General features: G+C 42.8%; 1 protein-coding gene across 3 annotated transcripts in view; it reads right to left on the bottom strand.

The window, feature by feature from the left end:
• The window catches only part of LOC142599188 (secretory carrier-associated membrane protein 1-like), a 112,458-nt gene that overhangs the window by 61,232 nt on the left and 26,402 nt on the right, over window positions 1–24,824 (bottom strand). For all 3 annotated transcript variants that reach the window (XM_075739074.1, XM_075739075.1, XM_075739076.1), the window contains exon 2: window positions 7,868–7,945. In XM_075739074.1, coding sequence (XP_075595189.1) covers window positions 7,868–7,945 — 78 coding nt within the window. The remainder of the gene's footprint in view (window positions 1–7,867; window positions 7,946–24,824) is intronic.

The raw sequence follows: 24,824 nt of genomic DNA, 5'->3' as shown, positions 1-24,824 counted from the left end.
TCTGTGCAATAGCATCCATGGTCAAGTCCACCCCTCGATCATGAGCCCATCTATATGTTGCATCTCTTCCTTGATGGCCTGAGGTGGCATGGGCCCACCGAGCTATAAATAATTCACCCTTAGGCTGCCAGTCCAGATCCACCTGAGCCACTTCAATCTTGGCAGCCCGATCCACCTGTTGGTTGTTGTGATGTTCCTCAGTGGCCTGACTCTTGGGTACGTGGGCATCTACATGACGTACTTTTACAACCAGATTCTCCAGCTGGGCAGCAATATCTTGCCACAATGGGGCAGCCCAGATGGGTTTGCCTCTGCGTTGCCAGTTGCTCTGCTTCCACTGCTGTAACCACCCCCACAGGGCATTGGCCACCATCCATGACTCAGTATAGAGGTAGAGCATCGGCCACTTTTCTCTTTCAGCAATATCTAAAGCCAGATGGAATGCTTTCACCTCTGCAAACTGGCTCCATTCACCTTCTCCTTCAGCAGCTTCTGCAACTCATCGTGTAGGACTCCATACAGCGGCCTTCCACCTTCGATGCTTTCCCACGATGCGACAGGACCCATCAGTGAACAGGGCATATGGTTTCTCTTTTTTTTGGTGGTTTATTATATGGTGTGGCTTATTCAGCACATGTCACCTCCTCCTCTGGTGACATTCCGAAATCTTTCCATTCTGGCCAGTCCATGATCACTTCCAGAATTCCTGGACGATTAGGGCTTCCTATTCAAGCCTGCTGTGTGATCAGTGCAACCCACTTACTCCACGTAGCATCAGTTGTACGATATGTAGAGGAGGCCCTCTCTTTGAACATCCAGGAGGAGCTGTGCTTCAGTACCAATCCCTTCTGAAGCAGATAGAACCCCTTCGTATGCTTCCAATATCTCTTTTTCCGTTGGAGTGTAGCGAGCCTCAGATCCTCTGTATCCCCGACTCCAAAACCCCAGGGGTCGACCTTGAGTCTCCCCTGGTGCTTTCTGCCAGAGACTCCAGGTAGGGCCATTCTCCCCAGCTGCAGTGTACAGCACATTTTTGACATCTAGTCCTGCCTGGACTGGCCCAAGGGCTACTGCATGAACTATTTCTTGTTTAATTTGTTCAGAGGCTTGTCATTGCTCAGGGCCCCATTTGAAATCATTCTTCTTCTGGGTTTCATGATAGAGAAGGCTTACGATGATGTCACTGATGTAGTGCAGGTGGTCTGGAGCTTCACCCTTTTCCAGTGCAGTCTGGATCAGTCCATGGCAAACGGTGGGGCTGTGTTTCCACCCCTGGGGCAGTCAGTTCCAGGTGTGCTGGATGCCCCCCCAAGTGAAGGCAAACTGTGGCCTGCACTCTGCCGCCAAAGGGATCGAGAAATATGCATTAGCTGTATCAATTGTGCCGTACCACTTGGCTGCCTTTGACTCCAGTTCATACTGAAGTTCCAGCATATCTGGCATGGCAGCGCTCATCGGTGGTGTGACTTCATTCAGGCCACGATAGTCTACTGTCAGCCTCCACTCTCCATTGGACTTCCGCACTGGCCATATGGGACTGTTAAAGGGTGAGTGGGTTCTGCTGATCACTCCCTGACCCTCCAGTTGACAAATCACCTTATGACAAGGAATTAGGGAGTCTCGGTTAATGTGATATTGCCGCCAGTGCACCACTGTGGTAGTGATTGTCACCTGTTGCTCTTCAACCCTCAGCAACCCTACAACACAAGGGTCCTCTGAGAGACCGGGCAAACTAGACAATGGTTCATTTTCTTCCATCTCCAAGGCAGCTATACCAAAAGCCCACCGGTACCCTTTTGGGTCCTTGAAATACCCTCTCTGGAGGTAGTCTATGCCCAGGATGCATGGAGCCTCTGGGCCAGTCACAATGGGGTGCTTTTCCCACTCATTCCCAATTAGACTCACTTCAGCCTCCAACAGAGTCAACTGTTGGGATCCCCCCATCACTCCAGAAATACAGATGGGTTCTACTCCTTTATATCTTGATGGTGCACCAGTATCCACTAGAGCCTTGTACTCTTCCCCTGCTCCAGCGTGGGGTCCCTCTCACAGGAGACAGTCCTTCACGACCTTCTCCAACGTGAGTCTCTCCCACAGGCTACAGTCCTTCACAAACTGCTCCAGTGTGGGTCTCTTCCATGGGGTGCAGACCTTCAGGAGCAAACTGCTCCAGCATGGGTCCCCCACGGGGTCACAAGTCCTGCCAGCAAACCTGCTCTGGCGTGGGCTCCTCTCTCCACAGATCCACAGGCCCTGCCAGGAACTTGCTCCAGCACAGGCTTCCCACAGGTTCAGAGCCTCCTTCAGGTGTCTCCACCTGCTCCGGCGCTGGGTCCTCCATGGGCCGCAGGAGGACAGTCTGCCTCACCATGATCTCCTCCATGGGCTGCAGGGAAATCTCTGCTCCAGTACCTGGAGCACCTCCTCCCCCTCCTTCTGCACTGACCTTGGTATCTGCAAAGTTGCTCCCCTTACATATTCTCACTCCATTCTCTGGGTGCAAAAACTGCTGCTAGGGGGTTTTTTTCCCCTTTCTTAAATATGTTATCACAGAGGCACTACCACCATCGCTGATTGATTGGCTTGGCCTTGGCCAGCGCTGTGTCTGTCTTGAACTCGGCTAGCATTGGCTGTATTGGACACAGGGGAAGCTTCTAGCAGCTTCTCGCAGAAGCCACTCCTGTAGCTCCCCCCCGACTACCAAAACCTTGCCACGCAAATGCAATGCATATGCAATACCCCTTTGGCTAGTTTGGGACACCTCTCCTGGCTGTGTCCCATCCCAGCTTCTGGTAAAAATTAACTCTGTCCTAGCTGAATCCAGGACACATAGGTAGTAAGGAAAGGGTACAGGAAAAAAGAAGGAAAAAAATATTATTTGTGATAACATTTTGTCAGAAAACATTTCTTCATAAAGCCACAAATAATTTATTTTGTCATATAAATATATTTCACAGTATTCAGCAATCACTCGAAATAAATACACAACTACAGGCTGGGTGGGGAATGGATTGAAAGCAGCCCTGAGGAGAAGGACTCGGGGGTATTGATTGATGAGAAGCTGAACATGAGCCGGCAGTGTGCGCTTGCAGCCCAGAAAGCCAACCGTGTCCTGGGCTGCATCACAAGAGGCGGGACCAGCAGGTCGAGGGAGGGGATCCTGCCCCTCTACTCCGCTCTGGTGAGACCCCACCTGGAGTACTGCATCCAGCTCTGGGGGCCCCAGTCCAAGAAAGACATTGAGCTGTTGGAGTGAGTCCAGAGGAGGGCCACGAAGCTGATCAGAGGGCTGGAGCACCTCTCCTATGAGGACAGGCTGAGAGAGTTGGGATGGTTCAGACTGGAGAAGAGAAGGCTCCGGGGAGACCTTATAGCAGCCTTCCAGTACCTGAAGGGGGCCTACAGGAAAGATGGAGAGGGACTGTTTATCAGGGAGTGTAGTGACAGGACAAGGGGTAATGGGTTTAAGCTAAAGGAGGGTAGATTTAGATTTAGATGTACTAGGAGAAAAAGCAAATTAGTATCACCTCTCCTGAAAAGAAGAGGTTGGCTGGAGATAAATGCTCAAAAGAAGTTCTCTCTTGAATCGATTTTCCCATGTGGGTTAAGTAGTTTATTCACCAGGAGTGTGGGGAGAAGACTTCCAAAAGAAGCCAGGTATAGCTGATCAATCTGATTTCCTATAAACACTTCACTGTATGTGGATACAAGACAGGAGAGGAGCTGTCCAGGAATTTACTGAAAAAAAAATATCCATTTAAATATGCCTCTTACAACCAACAACAAAAAACCCCTCCACCTCTAGTAATGATTTTTTTCAAAATTTTAATGTATCAGTTTGAAAGTGCATGCTATATGCATTATTGTGTCTATATGCATTATACATATATACACACAGTGCTCAGTTGTTCAACCTGCATTATCAATACTTGTAGAAGCTGGAAGAGTTTAAAAGCCTTCTTTAACAGTAGTTTCATTAAATGATGAAGCAGAAATATTAATTGTCTCATCTCATCTGTTCCTTCTTGTTTTCAGAAAAATGAAAAAAGACAAAGTCCTCTCCATGGCAACTGTTAGAGATGGAGACAGAACCACTGAAGATGCAGGCAATGATATTTAGTCTGACATTTATACCATTTACTGAAATTTACTGGTTTAACAATCAAAAATAAGACAAGTTTTAAAATTTAATAAGAAGCAAAAAAAAAGACAGACTCCTGATTTTTCATGTTAGATATCAAGGTGGTGACACTTGAGACTGAAAGTCTATGCTCATTCATTTTCCTCATTATGTCTTACATGTTATTTTCCAACTAAATTTCCCACTGCAGATGTGAAGGATGTAAGTTGACAGAGAAAAGGTGAATGCACTGAAATACTAAAAAAACCAACCCCAAAATTAGAAATACTGAGGGGGGAAAAAATTACTTTTTTTTTTTCTATCCTGATAACCAAGAAATAATTGATAGGCAGCATCTCCCTTGGCAAAGGGAGAACACAACTGAGCTAAGTTAATCAATGTCAGTAATCAGAATTTGAAGTCACTTTCTCACAGAAGAAACATATCCCTGCCTGGATTTGCAATGGAGAAATATTTGTGCAGTCCAGAATGTTTTATTAACTTTAATTTGGAAGGAAGAAGGGAAGAAGGTTAATGCTAATGCTATAGACTAAGATACATCTTAGCATTAGCTAAGACGTATAAACAGGAAAAATTTTGATTTATAATTGAAGCATACCATTCTCAGCTTCCTTAAAAACTACAACTACACAGTTACTTGTAGTAAAACACAAACATCATTTAAAGTCTTACAGGCCAGTGATTCCCAAATTGAAGAACAAAAATCTCCAGGACATATTTTGCTACCACCTGCATATATCCTTTCTGCTCACTGGTGCCATTATGGTTTTCAAATGTTAGAAGTGGGATTGATTACCTGCACAAAACTGTTCCAGATGGCTCAGATTCCCAACAAAGGTAGAACAAAGAACAGCAGCAAATCCAAGACCCTGGAAACTATCTGGATGTTTTTGCTCTAGGCAGCACACAAAATATAGAGTAATTTCTATCCCTACCCTGATAGGCATTGTAATCCTCCAAGTCTAATATTCACAGATCCTGCTTTCTACCTCTGTTCATCCAATTCTTAAAGGTATTCAATTCCACTTTATCTTCCCTTACTCCCATTGCATACACTTGTACGTGCATAGTATGCCCTTCTCTTGCACACAAAGCTGGTAGGAAAAGAGGTGAATACATGGAATTGTAAGCATATCCTCAGGTATCTAAGCACATTCCTGTAAATGCATATAATTATGGAATACTTCTTTATATATTCAGCATCCACAAGATACAGAAAGAGGAAGGGGAATATAATCTAAAGGTTGATTGTTACTGCACTCTTCGATGAATATATACTTTACTGAAAAGAAAGCCTACACAAGTTCCTTTTTTTCCTCTGCAGAAAGAACTACTCATTCAATAGACAGTTTTTATGAATTTGGTAACATCCCATAGATTATTAATTGAGTCACAGTGCATGAACATAGCACATATTTAGTAGATCTGAACACTGACTTCAAGATTTCCACCATCCTCCCAATTTTTGTATGTGACATCTGTAATGAGCGATTAGAATTTTTTATATATGCACAGCTGACTGTTAGAAGTCAGATAACCTTAGCCATATACTTCACTTTTCCTTTTTCCCACAGAGCTGCATGTTAAAATAAGTAAATAAGTAATAAAAAAGTCAGAGTAACTCTAGATTTTTTTTTAAACAAGACCTACTGTTTTTAAACAGATCTACCTGACATTTATAACTTATTGCCTGTACAAAGCAATTTTGAAACTCTTCAAGCTTCAGAAAAATAAATCAAATACAATTTGTGTATTGTGAGTTAGGAGAAAAAATTTTGGAGAATTATTTAATATTGCTGCTAGCTCAAAAGAAAAAAAGAAAGCAGCTTCTTCCAGTCTAGCATTTTAACACTGTGTGAAACCTTACTGTTGCATTGCAGACTCAAATACCAACATTGCCTATCAGCACTACCAGATTTGCCATAGGAAATATAAGCCTATGTTTGAAAAATATAGTATTTGAATGTTTATAAATTATACTGGCAGACAGTAATCACCCATACATTTTGTAGATGTTGCAGAAGATCTTCACTATCAAAAGTAACCACTGAGAAATGCTGTTACAGTATGAATTTACTACCCCATTCCTTGTATTCCCCCCCAGATGAAAATAAGCACAAGGTAAATTAAACCTACACAAATTAGAGGCAAAAAACAACTGTGTTTCTCGGACATAAATTATTCCTTTTAGTACAGCACAACTGTTTATAGTCTGTGGACTGTTACTTAAATGCAATGTTTTTCTTATTCTAAACAGCACTTTCTTAACTGCAATGGAAATCAAATGCAAGACACTGAGGAAGCGTGCTACATTTACACACTTTAAAGCAAATAAAATTTAGAAAAGCATAAAGACAGACTACCAAAAGTCTTACTGAACAGAGGAAAGACTCAGTTCTGTTTTGGCCTCCATTCAGGGGAGCCACCTTTCCTTAAGGGGTCAAAACTCACTTAAGTCAACCTACCCACTGAATCCTCCAAATACTTTATGGGACTATCTATCCTTACACATCTTTCATTACCTCTAGCTAGCCCTTGACAGAATATCTCGAGTTGGAAGAGACCCATAAGGATCATTGAGTCCAACTCCCTGCTCCTCGGCAAGACTACCTAAAAATAAACCATGTGAGTAAGAGCATCATCCAGACACTCCTTGAACTCTGACGGGTTTGGTGCCATGACCACTTCCCTGGGGAGCCTATTCCAGTGACTGATCACCTTCTCAGTGAAGAACCTTTTACTAATGTCCAATCTGAACTTCCCCTGATGCAGTTTCATACTATTTCCATGTGTCCTATCACTGGTCACCAGAGAGAGATCAGCACCTCCCCCTCTGCTGCCCCCCTTGAGGAAGTTGTACACCACAATGAGGTCACCCCTCAGCCTTCTCTTCTCCAAGCTGAAGAAGCCAAGTGACCTCAGCTGCTTCTCACAAATCTTGCCCTCGAGACTTTTCCCCATCTTGGTCACTCTCCTTTGGAAACACTCTAACAGTTTGATGTCCTTATATTGAGGTGCCCAAAACTGCACACAGTACTCAAGGTGGGGCCACACCAGTGCAGTGTAGAGGAAAATCATAGAATCATAGAATGGTTTGGGTTGGAAGGGACCTCAAAGATCATCTAGTTCCAACCCCCCTGCCACGGGCAGGGACACCTTCCACTAGACTCTGGAAAGTCAGGAAAACCCCCTGTGCACCTAGATCTGCTGCTCTGCTGCAGGTCAGGCCGGCACTGGAGCAGCTCCCTTTGGCGACTGACTGCTGGCTTCTGTTTACAGCGTGTTTAAATCTCCTGCCATTGCTCTGGCAACACCCAGGCCTAATCCGCAGTTCCCGTGCTCATGGCAGGTCTCTTCTGCTCCCCTGGTGTTTCCCTGCCTCTGGAAAGTCATGAAAACCCTCTGCGCGCCTAGATCTGCCACTCCGCTGCGGGTCGGGCTGGCGCCAGAGCAGCTCCCTTCCCAATCACCTCCCTCGATCAGCTAGCTGTGTTGTGCTTGATGTACCCCAGGACCCGGTTGGCCCTTCTGGCTGCCAGGGCACGCTGTTGACTCATATTCAACTTGCCATCAACCCAAACCCCCAGATCTCTTTCTGCAGGGCTGCTCTTCAGCCTCTCATCCCCCAATTTGTATGTTTTACATCAGTCCCAAACTCTGAAAACAATACCCAAAAAATCTCACCAAAAAAGATTGACAGCATTATTAATAAATAAATGTGCTTACTGTTCTTGAATCATAGAAAGGATTGTACTCATCTAGCCCTGGAGGAACGTTTCTTGTCACTTGTGTAACAGAAGGATCCTAGAAGAGAAAACAGTTCTGTAAATGCATGCATATGTATACAAGCAACACATATCATTATATCATATAAAACTCATAGTACCATATGAAACTAAAGAAGTTTGTTTTCACTAAGAAATCCTGTAAATATCCAACTCTTTCTCTGTCCCCAGCATGACATCATTTCATCCTGAGCTTCTTACAAAACTAGATTAACACAGTCTAAAAGAAACTCCATCTGTCATACATTTGATTTATAAGGGAAAAAGCTCTCAGTAGAGAAGAGAACTGTATTCTGCTATGTTGACCACTGAACTCCACAACTATACACCCAAAGAGCACGACAGAAGAAAAGAGCTTTCTATAAACTTTAGTTTTCCCTACCCAGAAGTACCTCCAACACCTTCAGGAATAGGAAAAACATTTCAGAAAAATGAATCATAGAATCATAGAATGTTTTGGGTTGGAAGGGACCTCAAAGATCATCTAGTTCCAACCCCCCTGCCACAGGCAGGGACACCCTCCATTAGACCACATTGCCCAAAGCCTCATCCAACCTGGTCTTAAACACTTCCAGGGATGGGGCCTCCACAACCTCTCTGGGCAACCTGTTCCAGTGCCTCACCACTCTCACAGTAAAGAATTTCTTCCTAACATCTAGTCTAAATCGACCCTCCTTCAGCTTAAACCCATTACCCCTTGTCCTGTCACTACACTCCCTGATAAACAGTTCCTCCCCATCTTTCCTGGAGGCCCCCTTCAGATACTGGAAGGCTGCAATTAGACCTCCCTGGAGCTGCCTTTTCTCCAGGCTGAACAATCCCAACTCTCTCAGCCTGTCCTCATGGGAGAGGTGCTCCAGCTCTCTGAACATCTTTGTGGCCCTCCTCTGGACTCACTCCAACAGCTCCATGTCCCCTCTTGTACTGGGCACACCAGAGCTGGATGCAGTACTCCAGGTGGGGTCTCACAAGAGTGGAGTAGAGGGGCAGGATCCCCTCCCTCGACCTGCTGGTCACGCCTCTTTTGATGCAGCCCAGGACACAGTTGGCTTTCTGGGCTGCAAGCGCACACTGCTGGCTCATGTTGAGCTTCTCATCAATCAATATCCCCAATAAATACCCCATGAAGCTGAGGAACAGTGTCCCAGAATGCCAAAAGCACCTCTGGTTCAGCTTCTACCTGAATTGGTAAAATTAAGAAAAAGGTCTAATTTTTTCCTCCAGTGAACTCTACAGTAAAAAAGACTGCTTAAGGTTTAGCTTGATGTCATGGTTTTACCCCGGCTGACAGCTAAGCACCATGTATCCACTCATTCATTCTCCCCCCTGGCAGGATGGGGGAGAGAATCAGAGGAGTAAAAGTGAGAAAACTCATGGGTTGAGATAAAGACAGTTTAATAGGTAAAGCAAAAGCTGCGCGCACAAGCAAAGCAAGACAAGGAATTCATTCACCACTTTGGCAGGCATCTCCAGGAAAGCAGGGCTCTGTCACACATAACGGTTACTTGGGAAGACAAACGCCATCACTCTGAACACTGCCACCCCCCTGTCCTTTCTCTTCCCCAAGCCCCTTATAAACTGAGCATGACATCATATGGTATGGAATATCCCTTTGGTCAGTTTGGGTCACCTGTCCTGTCTGTGTCTCCTCCCAACTTCTTGTCCACCCCCAGCCATCCCGCTGGCAGGGCAGTGTGAGAAGCAGAAAAGGCCTTGGCCCCGTGTAAGCACTGCTCAACAGCAAAAATATCTCTGTATAACAAAAACATCTGTATATTATCAACACTGTTTCCAGCAAACATAGCCCCATACTAGCTACTATGAAGAAAATTAACCCTATCTATCTCAGCTGAAACCAGGATACTTGTGAGAGCAGTTTCAGGAATGAAACATTTCTCTGTGCTAGAGACAGGCAAGCTTGATTCTGCAGAAGAGCAGAAGTGCCCACTATCACAGAACACAATAACTTCATATGAAGAAAAATTGCACATATTTCATGTGATGCCTGGTTCCACTACATTGTTTCTGTGGCTTAATTCAAGTTTTTTACATGTTCAGAACATAAGAATGGATGAAACGAGGGTTTTCTTGAAAATCAAGAAATCTACTTATTTGATATAGTTAGTTACATTTATATTTACATAAATACACAAAATATTTCATATGTATATCAGATAAACAAAATAGCTATAAATATACTATTTATATATAACTGTTATGTATATATACACACACATATTTTATTAATTTCAACAATCTACTTCAGCATTAGAAAACAAACTAGAGCTGATAAAGACAGGGATAAAGATAAGTATTTACATTTATATATATTTACATTTCCTCTTAAGACTGCTAAATATAAAGCCTCATTATGAAATATTTGTCTAATTTTTAAAAAAATATACAGTAAATTACTTAATCTACACTTAAATAAGTACAAAATCTATTAAGCTACTGAAAAATAAAACCTAGATTCTGAGAATCAGCATCTATTACAGCATTATCTTAGTCTTGACAGCAATAGGTTAATCTACAGGTGCAGGAATAGTATTTTCTTAATGACTACAGTCAACTTATTTATAGCTAGAGAAAAAAAAATAGGGAAGAATGTCTATCAGCTCTAAAATCCTGAATGATACTGTAGTGGTTTAGCCCCAGCTGGCAGCTAAGCACCACATGGCTGCTAGCTCACCCCCCCCTCCCCCCCCTCGGTGGGATGGGGAGGAGAATGGGAAGACAAAGGTAAACCTTGTGGGTTGGGATAAGGACAGTTTACTAAGACAGCAAAAATAAAAAAAGAAAATAACAACAATAGTATTTAGAATATACAAATCAGGTGATACACAATGCAATTTCTCACCTGACAACCCTACACGACCACACATTCAGACCATCCCAAAGCTGTGCCGCCCCTCCCCGACCAGCCCCCTTTTATGCTGGGCATGACATCATATGGTATGGAATATCCCTTTGGCTAGTTTGGGTCACCTGTCCTGGCTGTGTCCCATCCCAGCTTCTTGTGAAAATTAACTCTATCCTAGCCAAAACCAGGACAGATACAGCAAATGAGAACAAGTGTTCTTTCACTAGCTACAATCACAAATGTATTAAAAAGAGGCAATTAAAAAAAATTTTGACTATAAAAAAAAAGTTTAAGACAAGAAAAGCATTGCTTCAAAAATTATATGTTGCATATTTTAATCAAATTCATGTGCATACATGTACATAAAAACTACTCTTCTGTTCACATAACATGCTATTGTAGCCAAAAAGGCCTGTAAGGAAGGCCTACTTGTATTATATGTAATAAGAAACTATTCGTTGTTACTTTAGGTAGAAGGCTAACAATTCTTAGAATGAGCACTTGCTACACATCATGAGAAAAAGGAGGGGCTACAAGACACTTCAAGGTCCTTATGTACATACTTTGCAGAAAGGGAGGACATTAATTCCCTCCAGCAACATCCTTATCTTTCTGAGGCGTATAGCAAACAATTACCAACACCGAAATATTGAGAAACTAGGGGAAAGGTAATTTGGGCCAGGGTCCCCACGACCACCGACCCATAAGCCCCCTACCCAAATTATACCACCTACTCAAAAGATAGAGGCGGAGAAAGGAACTGAGCATGCGTTCTAGTTTGCATACTAGGCGAAGAAATATGAACCAATTACTGTAATGGGGAGTGTACCACTTTGTAATCTTTGTAATATTTGTGTATAAATATGACAAGAGAACCAGCATTAGGTGTGCCTGATTTGAGGAACTATCCTCCTGACACCCAGCGCTGCAATAAAGGAAATGCCTGCTTCTTCATGCTAAATTGGTGTTAAGGAGTTTTCTTTTATTCCCGAATTTCGGTGACACTACCACTTGTGGCTAAAGCACTGCAAAAGCAGTATTTTAACAGTGACTGAACAAGAAACAACCTTTTTCTAAATGAATACAAAATGTTACATGAAATTTAAAAATCAGCTTTCCTGCATTTGACTTACTTATACCATAATTAGTGATTTCAATAAAGCCATCCGGGTGACAGTCTCCCCCACAAGTTTGCCATATTTTTAGTTACCACCCTAGACTTGAATGCACTGTTCCAACTAAAATCTCATCAAGTCTTGCATAAACTGATGGACTAACTTCTTATAACATGTCCTTTCATTAAATGACTGGCACAAAATATTGTGCAGATGAACAACAAAAATAAGGGAAAGTGTGTATGGGGAGAGAATATTTGTTGTAAAATTCAGCTACAAATCATTTGAAACACTGAATAAAAAGATCATAAAACTAAGGGAAGAATGAAATCTGATATCTGAATTAGGCATTAGTTTACTAGACTTGTTAGTACAAGATCAAAAAAGAAGAACTTCTTAAAACAAAAGTTAATACAAACAAGACAATTTCATAATTCAATATACAGGATGGTAGAAAGCTGTATACAGCTGGAAACTTTTAACTTAACTGTGGTAAGCCCATCCCAGCCAGCAGCTAAGCCCCCACCCAGTTGCTCACTTGCTCCTCTCCTCAGTGGGATGGGGGAGAGAATTGGAAGGGCAAAAGCAAGTGAAACTTGTGGGTGTTGAGAAAAAGACAGTTGAGGGGGGCAGAAAAAAGAAAAGAAAAAAACCCCAACCAAACAAAGTGATACAAAGGCAATCACTCACCACCTCCTATCAGCAGACAGATCCCAGCCAGCCTCTGAGCAATGATTACTTTGAAACACCACCACCAATGTTATTGCTGAACATAACACTATATGGCATGGAATATCTCTTTGATCAGTTGTGGTCAGATGTCCTGGCTGTGTTCCCTCCCAACCTCTACTCCTGGGGGAGGGGTGGGGGAAGCAGAGTGCAAAACAGAGAAGGCCTTGATGCTGTACAAGCACTGTTCAGTAACAGCTGAAACATTGGTGCTTTACCAGCACTGTTTTGGTCACAAATCTAAAACATAGCACCATAAGGGCTGCTATGAAAAAGATTAACTCCGTCCTAACCAGACCCAGTACACTTATTCTAGCCTTTACACATTAGTGTGAATTAGCAGAGCATAAGATACTCTGTTCTTTGCTCATGCTTTCAGTATGGTACCCCTTCTACAAATGCTCTCATATCATTGCTTCTTCTACACATAAAAATGTTCAAGTGTAGACACATATCAAACTATTGATAGTTAACCATCAGGCATACAGTGAAACAGTATGCCTACATTATTAAAACTCAAATAACACTTAGTACTTTAAGTTACTTACTTAAAAAGCACATTTCAATACTAAACTTCTGTTTGAAGAGTGCGCTACTAACTACTCAGCTCGACTGTGTCAGTGAAGGACAACAAACTCTAGTTATTCAAGTAATTGCATATCAGGAAAGAGTGGTCAAATTCAGAAGACCAGTCTATATTTAGAAATAAGATATGCAAACAATGATAAATATCTGATGAAAGAAAGCCTTTTTACTGAATGTTTTAGAGAAGACCAGGGAAAAAGGTTTCTTAGATCTCTTCAGACAGCTATTGTGACATTCTAACACTGACTAATAAGAATGACAGAAAACGTATGCTGAGCTAAACAAGCTTACTACATCAAAAGTCTTACTTCTAGAAATAAGCTGTATGCTTAAACACACACAGTGAGTACAGGAAGAAGCCTTTGATCAGAAGTCTATTCTCCTTTTGAATTAATAATTGCTATACTTATGCCAAATATTGCTATTGTTTGCAAAAGTAGCAGCAGTTCTGAAAAAAAAACTAAACCAAACCAACCAAAAAAAAAAAAAAAGCAAACTGAATGACTCAGAGGACATTCAACATCAGCTCTATATAAGAAAAGTTTCATTACCTAGTAAAAAAGTATAGTTATATTGAAATACACAAATTGAACCTCACCATGCCAAGTAGAATTCAAATTCTGCTCTCAGAAAACCTCAATTATACAGTCTGGACTTCAGTAGAAGTTCATGACCTGATTTCTTCCAGAAGGTGGAAGACTCAAGGAGAAGTAAACCAGAGATCACAGGAAAAGAAGAGTAACTTCATAGTTGAAGGCAGCAAATACTAGCCTGGATATCTGCATCTCTCCTATACTCATTCACTGAGATCTGTAATGCTAGAACTAGCCTCAGCATGGAAAGAAACAAGATCTTCATAGTCTGGATGTTCAGGTATAGGCTGCTGGACTTTGAATTGTTCTGAACACATACAGTGCAGTGAACAACTGATGCCAACAGGAGCTGCACTTCATATTTCAAAATGGTACTTAAAATATTTATGAAAAGATTAGACCTAACATCGCAAGGAACACACAGAATTACTGGGACTCATTTACCTTACACTCATAGCATCTCACTTGAAAAATGGAGCAAATGCCAACTCATCTAGATGCAGTGAGAATAACTGCAAAGCACTCATACTTATTGCTGCAGAATAATAAAACATTGAATTTAGAAGTTAATCAGGGTGTGAGTAATGAACATGAACAACAAATGTTGTGGAGGACCATATACTCAAAGAAAAAGTGACATTTAAATGAATGCTATCAAATTTGTATGTTGCATGACACATGTATCCTAGTGGTTAAAAAAGTGAAAAATATAATATTCTATAGGAATAAGTAAATCTAGGCTGGCATAACTTATTTTTCCATATTTGATATTCCACCTAGATAATAAACTTAAAATGCATTATTTTAGAGTTATTTTTGTTTGTTATTATTAAGAAACAGAAAAAAGCCACAAAGACGAGTTCCAATAGGTGATAATATGCAGACACCAGCACAAAGCAGCAGCATGGCTGGAACAACCAAATATCCAGAGACCTCAACCTGCTGCATGATTTAAGTGATTAAAAATTGGGTTACACTCTGCAAATACAGAAGATAGGGAATTTCTGGGACAGATTATAAATAACTGATGTCAGCTGTTGAATGCAGCAACTGTAAAATGTCTGGTCCAATCTCAGAGTGAGATGGCTATGTCCTGGTGAACCAGTACTTCTGTCCAAAATGGCAGAATCACTAGGAGTCAGGTACAAGAAGCACCCCAGTATTTACATCAAGAAAGGAAAAGTCGGTCAGAAAAAAACAAAAAACCAAACAAAACAGGAAAGACAGGCCAGCAAGGTGAGGTGGTGGAGTTGCTCTTTATGTAAGAGAGCAATTGGAATGTATCAAGCTCTGCCTAGGGATGGATGAAGAATGAGTTGAGAGCTTATGGGTAAGGATTAAGGGGCAGGCTAATATGGGTGACACTGTTGTGGATGTTTACTACAGGCCACCTGATCAGGATGAGGAAGTCAATGAGGCCTTCTACAGACAGCTGGAAGTAGCCTCACAATCGCAGGCCCTGGTTCTCATGGGGGACTTCAACCACCCTGATATTTGCTGGAAAGGCAACAGGGCCAAGCATGCACAGTCCAGGAGGTTCCTGCAGACCACTGATGAAAACTTTTTGACACAGGTGGTGGAGGAGCCCACGAGGAGAGGGATGCTGCTGGACCTTGTACTCACAAACAAAGAAGGACTGGTTGGGGATGTGAAGGTTGGGGGCAGCCTTGGCTGCAGTGACCATGAGATGGTGGAGTTCAGGATCCTGCGTGGAAGGAGCAGGGCAATAAGTAGGATTACAACCCTGGACTTCAGGAGAGCTAACTTTGGCCTCTTCAGAGACCTGCTTGGGAGAATCCCATGGGTTAGGGCTCCAGAAGGTAGGGGGACCCAAGAGAGCTGGTCAATATTCAAGCACCACTTCCTCTGAGCTCAAGATCAGTGCATCCCTATGAGTAGGAAATCAAGCAAAGGAGGCAGGAGACCTGCATGGATGAGCAAGGAGCTCCTGGAAAAACTCAAAGGGAAGAAGGAAGTTTATAGAATGTGGAAAAAGGGACTGGCCACTTGGGAGGAATATAGGAATGTAGTCAGAGGATGCAGGGACGCAACAAGGAAGGCTAAGGCCCACTTGCATATAAATCTGGCAAGGGATGTCAGGGACAACAAGAAGGTCTTTTTCAAATACATCAGCAGCAAAAGGATGACTAGGGAAAATGTGGGCCCACTGCTGAATGAGATGGGTGCCCTGGTGATGGAGGATACAGAGAAGGTGGAGTTACTGAATGCCTTCTTTGTTTCAGTCTTGACTGCTAATGCTGGCCCTCAGGAATCCCAGACCCTGGAGGTAGGAGAGAAAGTCTTGCGAAAGGAAGACCTTCCCTTGGTTGAGGAGGATCAGGTTAGAGAACATCTAGGCAAACTCGACATCCACAAATCCATGGGCCCTGATGGGATGCACACACGAGTGCTGAGGGAGCTGGCAGATGTTATTGCGAGGCCACTCTCCATCATCTTTGAAAGGTCATGGAGAACAGGAGAGGTGCCTGAGGACTGGAGGAAAGCCAATGTCACTCTGGTCTTCAAAAAGGTCAAGAAGGAGGACCCAGGAAACTACAGGCTAGTTAGCCTCAGCTCCATCCCTGGAAAGGTGATCAATCAACTTATTCTGGGGGTTATCAATAAGCATGTGGAGGAGAAGAAGGTTATCAGGACTGGTCAACATGAATTAACCAAGGGGAAGGCATTTGACACTGTCCCGCATGACGTCCTTGTCTCTAAACTGGAGAGACATGGATTTGATGGATGGACCACTCAGTGGATAAGGAATTGGCTGGATGGTCACACTCAAAGAGTTGTGGTCAACAGCTCAATGTCCAAGTGGAGACCAGTGATGAGTGGCATTCCTCAGGGGTCGGTACTGGGACTGGCACTGTTCAACATCTTTGTTGGCAACATGGACAGTGGGATCGAGTGCACCCTCAGCAGGTTTGCCAACAACACCAAGCTGTGTGGTGTGGTCGACACCCTGGAGGGAAGGGATGTCATCCAGAGGGACCTTGACAGGCTGGAGAGGTGGGCCCCTGCGAGCTGCATGAAGTTCAGCAAGGCCAAGTGCAAGGTCCTGCACGTGGGTTGGGGCAATCCTAAGCACAACTACAGGCTGGGCGAGGAATGGATTGAAAGCAGCCCTGAGGAGAAGGACTCGGGGGTGTTGATTGATGAGAAGCTCAACATGAGCCGGCAGTGTGCGCTTGCAGCCCAGAAAGCCAACCGTGTCCTGGGCTGCATCAGAAGAAGTGTGACCAGCAAGTTGAGGGAGGTGATCCTGCCCCTCTACTCTGCTCTGGTGAGACCCCACCTGGAGTACTGCATCCAGCTCTGGGCTCCCCAGTTCAAGAAAGATAGGGAACTACAGGAGAGAGTCCAGCAGAGGGCTACGAAGATGAATAGGGGACTGGAGCATCTCTCCTATGAGGAAAGGCTGAGAGAGCTGGGTCTGTTTAGCCTGGAGAAGAGAAGACTGAGAGGGGATCTCATCAATGCTTATAAATATCTAAAGGGTGGATGTCTAGAAGAAGGGGCTAGACTCTTCTCAATGGTGCCCAGTGACAGGACAAGGGGCAACAGGCACAAACTGGAACACAGGAAGTTCCATCTGAATATGAGGAAAAAATTCTTCATTTTGAGGGTGACAGAGCACTGGAACAGGCTGCCCAGAGAGGTTGTGGAGTCTCCTTCTCTGGAGATATTCAAAACTCGCCTGGATGCCATCCTGTGCAACCTGCTCTAGGTGAACCTCCTTTAGCAGGGGAACTGGAGTAGATGATCTCTAGAGGTCCCTTTCAACCCCTACCATTATGTGATTCTGTAAAAACAAAACCACAACACATCTATATCTCACATTGGCAAGAGCAATATAGAACATATATATATATAGCAATATAGAATATGTAGAATATTAAAAGAATATTGGGTTTGCATGGTAAGATTTTGGTAGCAGGGGGGCTACAGGGGTGGCTTGTGTGAGAAGTTGCTGGAAGCTTCCCCTATGTCCAATAGAGCCAATGCCAGCTGGCTCCAAGACGGACACGCTGCTGGCCAAGGCCAACCCAATCAGCGATGGTAATAGCTCTGTGATAACATATTTAAGAAGGGAAAACAAGCCACCAGGAGCAATTGCAGCCAGAGAGAGGAGTGAGAATATGTGAGAGGAACAACCCTGCAGACACCAAGGTCAGTGAAGAAGGAGGAGGAGGAGGTGCTCCAGGCGCCAGAGCAGAGATTCCCCTGCAGACTGTCACAAATACCATGCTGAAGCAGGCTGTCCCCCTGCAGCCCCTGGAGGTTAATGGTGGAGCAGATATCCATCTGCAGCCCATAGAGGACCCCAGGCTGGAGCAGGTAGATGTCCCTGAAGGAGCTGTGACCCCATGGAGAGAGAGGAGCCCTTGCTGGAGCAAGTTTGCTGGCAGGACTTTTGACTCTGGGGGACCCATGCTGGAACAGTCTGGTCCTGAAGGACTACACCCTGTGGAAAGGACCCACGCTGGAGCAGTTCGTGAAGAACTGTAGCCTGTGGGAAGGACTCATGTTGGAGAAGTTCATGGAGGACTGTCTTCCATGGGAGGGACCCCATGTTGGAGCAGGGGAAGAGCGTGAGGAGGAAGGAGCAGCAGAAACAAGGTGTGATGAACTGACCATAACCCCCATTCCTCATCCCCCTGCGCCGCTAAGGGGGAGGAGGTAGAGAAAATTGAGAGTGAAGTTGAGCCTGGGAAGAAAGGAGGGGCGAGGGGAAGTTGGTTTAAGATTTGGTTTTAATTTTCATAATCCTAGTCTGATTTGATTGGTAATAAATTAAACTAATTTCCCTGAATTGAGTCTGTTTTGCCTGCGACAGTAATTGGTGAGTGATCTCTGTCTGTCCTTATCTCAACCCACAAATCTTTCATTATATTTTCTCTCCCCTGTCCTGCTGAGGAGGAGGAGTGATAGAACGACTTGGTGGGCACCTGGCGTCCAGCCAGGGTCAACCCACCACAGCTAGGTTAACAAATTATGTTCACATCAGTCATTTAAAATTAACTGAGTACCCAGTTAACACACAGTGTGTACAAACTCAACTAATTACAAGTGATAATGTTTAAAATGGAGTAGAATAATCCATTCTGTGCAATTTTTACAGCTTTTAAAAAGTCAAATTAAAGGGCACAGAGACCTCTGTTGTCTAGGAGATGAAAACTAGTCATCAGCTACCATGTTTCATTAATACAAAACTGACTAGCAAATTAAAGACTGAAGTAGATACATCTGATTCGTTGTATTACTCTTCAAACTATGGTTCCAGCATTGTTCCACCATGAGTAAGATGCTTTGATAGCATACATAATGCAAAAATATGTATCCTCCCCTCCAAACCGTCCTTCAGGTTGTTAAAAAAAGTTTTCACTTTTGAGGTACACACATTCTTCTACCAAAAAGCCTGAAGAATATAAACACAAATAATTTAACATGGAATGAAAGAGGAGAAAAAAAAAAGGCTAAAAATATAACAATGATAATATATACTTTTGTTGCCTTTTTTTCCTAAATGGAACTAAATAACTGACATCAATGATGTTAAGAAACAGTGCTCTGCACAGAATGTTTAATTTAGTTCAGTATGGTCTGCTTCCAAGGACTAGCAAGGAAGTAAATGCAACATCTTATTGCAGAGGTCATGAAACAGGGTTTATAAATACTCATTCTAAACACTGATTTGGATAGGAATTATAATGGTTTTACAACAGATCAGTAATTGAAAACAAGAATTTGAAATAAAAAATGCATAATCTAAGTAGGATAAAAAATTGCAGGAAAGAACACATAAGATACTTTTATGAGGAAAAGAACAGGGGAACAAATGTAATAAGAAAATTGGACAATAAAGTACATTTTTAACACTGGATGGCAAGGAAAAGCACCAAGACAACTAAATATCCTCAAAGACTTGGAACATGTTACCAGGAGTATTGTACATCAAAAGCATATGGAATGTTGCATTTAGAAGTGATGGTGGTTTTTTGTGGGTTTTTTTTGTTTTAATTTACATGGGAATCATAGGACAGCACCAATTAAATATCTGAGTAAACTGACAGAAGTACACCTGGTTAGTCTTAGGAAAAAAAGACTAAGGAGAAACAACACACTATAAACAAACAAAAAAATGGATTTAAAACAAAATAATCAATTATTTTCAGTGAATGAAGTCAGAAAGTGAAAACATGGAAGACAACTTATCAGTTATGTAATTCCTTAAGTAGAGCTGAGGGAAGAATATGCCACTCTAGGCAATTGTAGAAATCTTAATTTTTTTACCTTAGTTTAGGTTAAGTTCAAGGGATAATAATGATCTCTTAATGACTGGAGTAGTTGCAGTCCAAGTCAAGAAAACAGTTCTCCTCATCACAAAAACTCTTAGAAGATGAAGTCCCTTTATAAAAAAATTATTGCCAATAATTCATTATATTAGTCATCAGTCATTGACTACCCTTCAGCTCTACCACCATACAATTTTTGTCTTTTAATTCAAGACCCCCACAAATGACTTTTTCCTATCTAACTACTTATCAGCTGCTGACACCAACCAGCCTTGACTCTGTCAACTTCTTCAGCATTTACCATTCCATAACCACCTTCACCTAGCTATGTGTTTTCCCTGTTGCTTTCTGTGCTTGGAAGTTCTCAGAGAGCAAGATAGGTACATCCCCAATCTTATCCTCCAAACTACTCAACATGCTCAGCAAAGATGTTACACCTTCAAAAAACCCAACTGTATACAGATTAGAAGCAGAAGCCAGAGGTCTGCCAGGACTGAATCCAGACTGGTGAATCCACCCTGGGGAAATCATGAGATTAGATTCACAAATCTAGTCAAATCAATCTTGACCAACTAGGATTTCTTATCCCTATCACTCCTACTGAAAGGCTGTTTCAGTTTTTCAATCTCAAAGATTAGGACACTTCTGGTTTTTAGTCTAAATTTACTACTGATCAATTATACCCATCTTCAAGCACAACATAAGCCTTCATTTATCTCTCCCAGGTATGCATTCCCAATCAAATATCCAAGAGCCTTTGTTTTGCTGCATGAAAAGGATAAACTCTTTTCATTTCAGGATAAGCTCCCCACCGATTATCATAAATTATTCCCTATACACACTTCATATTGCCCTTTTCTAAATGTGAATAATACTAATTTTACACTTTCTGGTAAGAATTCATCCCGAGTGTTATTTGATAGTAACAGTTGTACTTCCCACTCTCTGTTGAGTACTTCCTAAGATCACACTGCTCAGAAAATGAAGCAAAAATGCAACAAAAAATGCCTGAAACTGTTTGTTGGCCTGAGTTTTTTGATTTCTTGAATGAGAACACTATTCATCCCACTCTTCATAAAGGAATGAGTTCTGGAGACCAATCAAAGCTATTACTGTTTCAGTTGAAACTCTCCATATGATATACTTTGCTTTCAATATGTCCACATGAGCATTTTTGGCGAGAGATTTCTGACAAAATTTAGCTTTTGCGAACAAAATTGGAAGAAGGAAAAGAAAAAATGTATTTAGCCAGCAATGGACATCAAAGCTTTTTTTTCATCCTGTTTTAACTGTTTGGTCTCAGCTTTTAAATTAGGACCTGACACTTAGAAGATAGCCTGCAGATGAAGGATGTGTTTTTCAGTCCCATAACACTGTCTGTATTCAGTCAGATAAAGCGTCTGTGATTGCAATTTACACATGTTCAGTAAACATGTGATATAAATCAAACAGCTAAACTCCACAAAGACTTCCTCCCTGTTCATGCCACAACAAGCTGCACATGGAAATGAAAAGTTTCAAGAAGCTACTCATGTTTTGATGCAGTGTCAAACACTGCTGGTTCTTCATGCTTTATTTATATCATCCTAGGCCCAGAAGGAGTAAAGTTACAGAAACTTCACAAACAGCAACTTAATTGAGATTTCATGTTTCACTGTCCTAATAGCATATTAGCAGTATAAACAGTTTACATTTAACAGTATAAAGGAAGCCTTAATGTCTTGCACCTACAATAGTATATTTTAACCTATGATTAAAAAACCCTTACTACAAGAAAGAACTGTCCTCAAAGGTTACACATGTAACACCCAGAGGAATTAATGACTTAAAGGCAAAACAAAGACTATTTTCGTACTTTAATTAATGAGTAACCACTAGAACGGTTCTTTCACAATTTCAAATGTAACATATTCACTGATCAGCCATTTCCCACCCCCCTCACAAAATGATATTAAAAATATTTTGACTCTAGTACTGCCAGGACACAATTATTAAATAGGATAGTGCAAAAGTAGCCAGTTGGGGTTTCTTATACATGGGTCTCAAGCAGTGGCCATTATAGGCCACTTTATCTGACAGCCACAGAGCTACGAAGGGTTCAGAGCTACTGAGCAAGGCAAATTCCCCATCTTTAAAACCAAAAAAACTTCATAAGCTCACAAGGCCAAATTTGTCCTAAAGCCCACACCAGTCCCATCTTGCAGAGTATTGGATGCTTAACAAAGCATCATCTCTCTCATCAGTATTCTCAAAATCATTATTTAGGATGAGAATAATATTGATAACACACTGATGCTTTTAGTTATTGCCAAACAGTCAAGGACTTTTCAGCTTCTCATACTGGCCTGCCAATGAGAAGAGGGGAGGCGCCCAAGAAGCTAGGAGGGGACACAGCCAGGACAGCTGACCCCAAACTGACCAAAGGGATATTCCATGCCATATGACATCATGCTCCGTATATAACTTGGGGGTGGACTGAGAGGCAGGGCAGCTCAGGGTCTTGCAGAGCATCGACTTCAGGGAGTGAGAAATTGTGCTGTTCATCACTTGTGCATTCTATTATTATTATTATTGCATTCTATTATCATTATTATCATTATTATTATTATCTTTCTTTTTCTGTCCTATTAAACTGTCTTTATCTCAACCGACAAGTTTGGGGTTTTTTTCTTTTCCATTTTCAACTCTCTCCCCCATCCCAATGGGGGGGGAGTGAGCAAACAGTTGTGTGGTTGTTTTAACTGCCTGCTGGGTTAAACCACAACAGTCCTTTTTCTGCCCAACATGGGGCACAAAGGGTTGAGATGATGACAGATCTGGGCAGAGTATGTGTCCTGGGTTCGGATAGGATAGAGTTAATTTTCACCAGAAGGTGGGATGGGACACAGCCAGGACAGGTGACCCAAACTAGCCAAAGGGAGTATTCCATAACATATGACATCATGCACAGTATAAAAGGAGGGCTAGTTTGGGAGGGGCAGCGTGGCTCCAGGGCATGTGGCTTGGGGACGGTCTGGCTTCAGGATGGGTCTGAGCGTGCGGTCTGAGTTGTACAGTTGTTGGGTGAGAAACTGCATTGTGTATCACCAGTTGTGTATATTCTGTTAAGCACTGTTGTTGTTATTTCCCTCTCCCTTTGCTGTCCCAGTAAGCTGTCCTTATCCCAACCCATGAGGCTTTGCCTTTGGTTTTTTCCATTCTCCTCCCCATCCCGCTGGGGGAGGGGAGGGGAGGTGAGCGAGTGGCTGCGTGGTGCTCAGCTGCCAGCTGGGACTAAACCACAACAGTCCTTTTTGATGTCCAACATGGGGCATGAAGGGTTGAGATAACAATAGATCAGCCCCAAGTGTGTTAAAAAAAAAGTTGTTATGAGTATTTACTGTATTATTTTAAACAGCCACTGGTCACAATGGTGTTTTGTTTGCTCACGTGGCTGTGGTATGTAAACCCCTACTTCCTGGAAGTATTCCTTGCGATGCTGTTTATCAACTCTGGGAGAGGGGTCAGGATTCTCATTTTGCTGTACTGTGCGATATCAACTTATGTTATGATAACATCAATGGTCATGAGCTTAAGTTGGTATTTGTATGTGGCATTGCTGTCATGCCCGTACCTTGGACGACATCTCTTTGAATTGATTAATAATCACATTCAATCTATGGGGAAGACAGGGGGAGATACTTTCTCCTGCTCTTTCACCTCCACTTTTCCCTTTTGTCTGGTTACAACAGCTTTTGAGAATTTTGAATACCCTAGAGATGTTCAAGCCAGCATGTTCCTATTGCTATGTCTCCTGAATGTGTTTCAAATCTTGTTCAGGGTTACAAAACCTGAGAGCAGAATAAACCTCCCATAATCCAGGAGGAAGCAGTTAATGACCTGCTATGCCACCTGGACACTCACAAGTCTATGGGGCCGGATGGGATCCACCCGAGAGTACTGAGGGAGCTGCTGGAGGAGCTTGCCAAGCCACTCCCCATCATTTATCAACAGTCCTGGTTAACAGGGGAGGTCCCAGATGACTGGAGGCTTGCCAATATGATGCTCATCTACAAGAAGGGCCAGAAGGAGGATCCGGGGAACTACAGGTCTGTCAGCCTGACCTCGGTACCGGGGAAGATTATGGAGCGGTTCATCTTGAGTGCGCTCATTAGCCATGTGCAGGACAACCAGGGGATCAGGCCCAGCCAGCATGGGTTCATGAAAGGCAGGTCCTGCTTGACCAACCTGATCTCCTTCCATGACCAGGTGACCCACCTAGTGGATGAGGGAAAGGCTGTGGATGTTATGTACCTGGACTTCAGTAAAGCCTTCGATACTGTCTCCCACAGCATTCTCCTGGAGAAGCTGGCAGTTCATGGCTTAGACAGGTGCACTCTTTGCTGGGTAAAAAACTGGCTGGAAGGCTGAGCCCAGAGAGTAGTGGTGAACAGACTTAAATCCAGTTGGCAGCCAGTCACAAGCGGTGTTCCCCAGGGCTCAGTCTTGGGGCCAGTCTTTTTTAATATCTTTATCAATGATCTGGATGAGGGGATCGAGTGTGCCCTCAGTAAGTTTGCAGATGACACCAAATTGGGCAGGAGTGTCAATCTGCTTGAGGGTAGGAAGGCTCTACAGAGGGATCTGGATAGGCTGGATTGATGGGCCGAGGCCAATTGTATGAGATTCAACAAGGCTCAGTGCTGGGTCCTGCACTTGGGTCACAACACCA

This window comes from Balearica regulorum, chromosome W, assembly GCF_011004875.1.
Source record: "Balearica regulorum gibbericeps isolate bBalReg1 chromosome W, bBalReg1.pri, whole genome shotgun sequence".
Taxonomy (NCBI): domain Eukaryota; kingdom Metazoa; phylum Chordata; class Aves; order Gruiformes; family Gruidae; genus Balearica; species Balearica regulorum.
The sequence above is the reverse complement of the archived record's forward strand: the minus strand, read 5'-3'. Positions and strand labels throughout refer to the sequence as shown.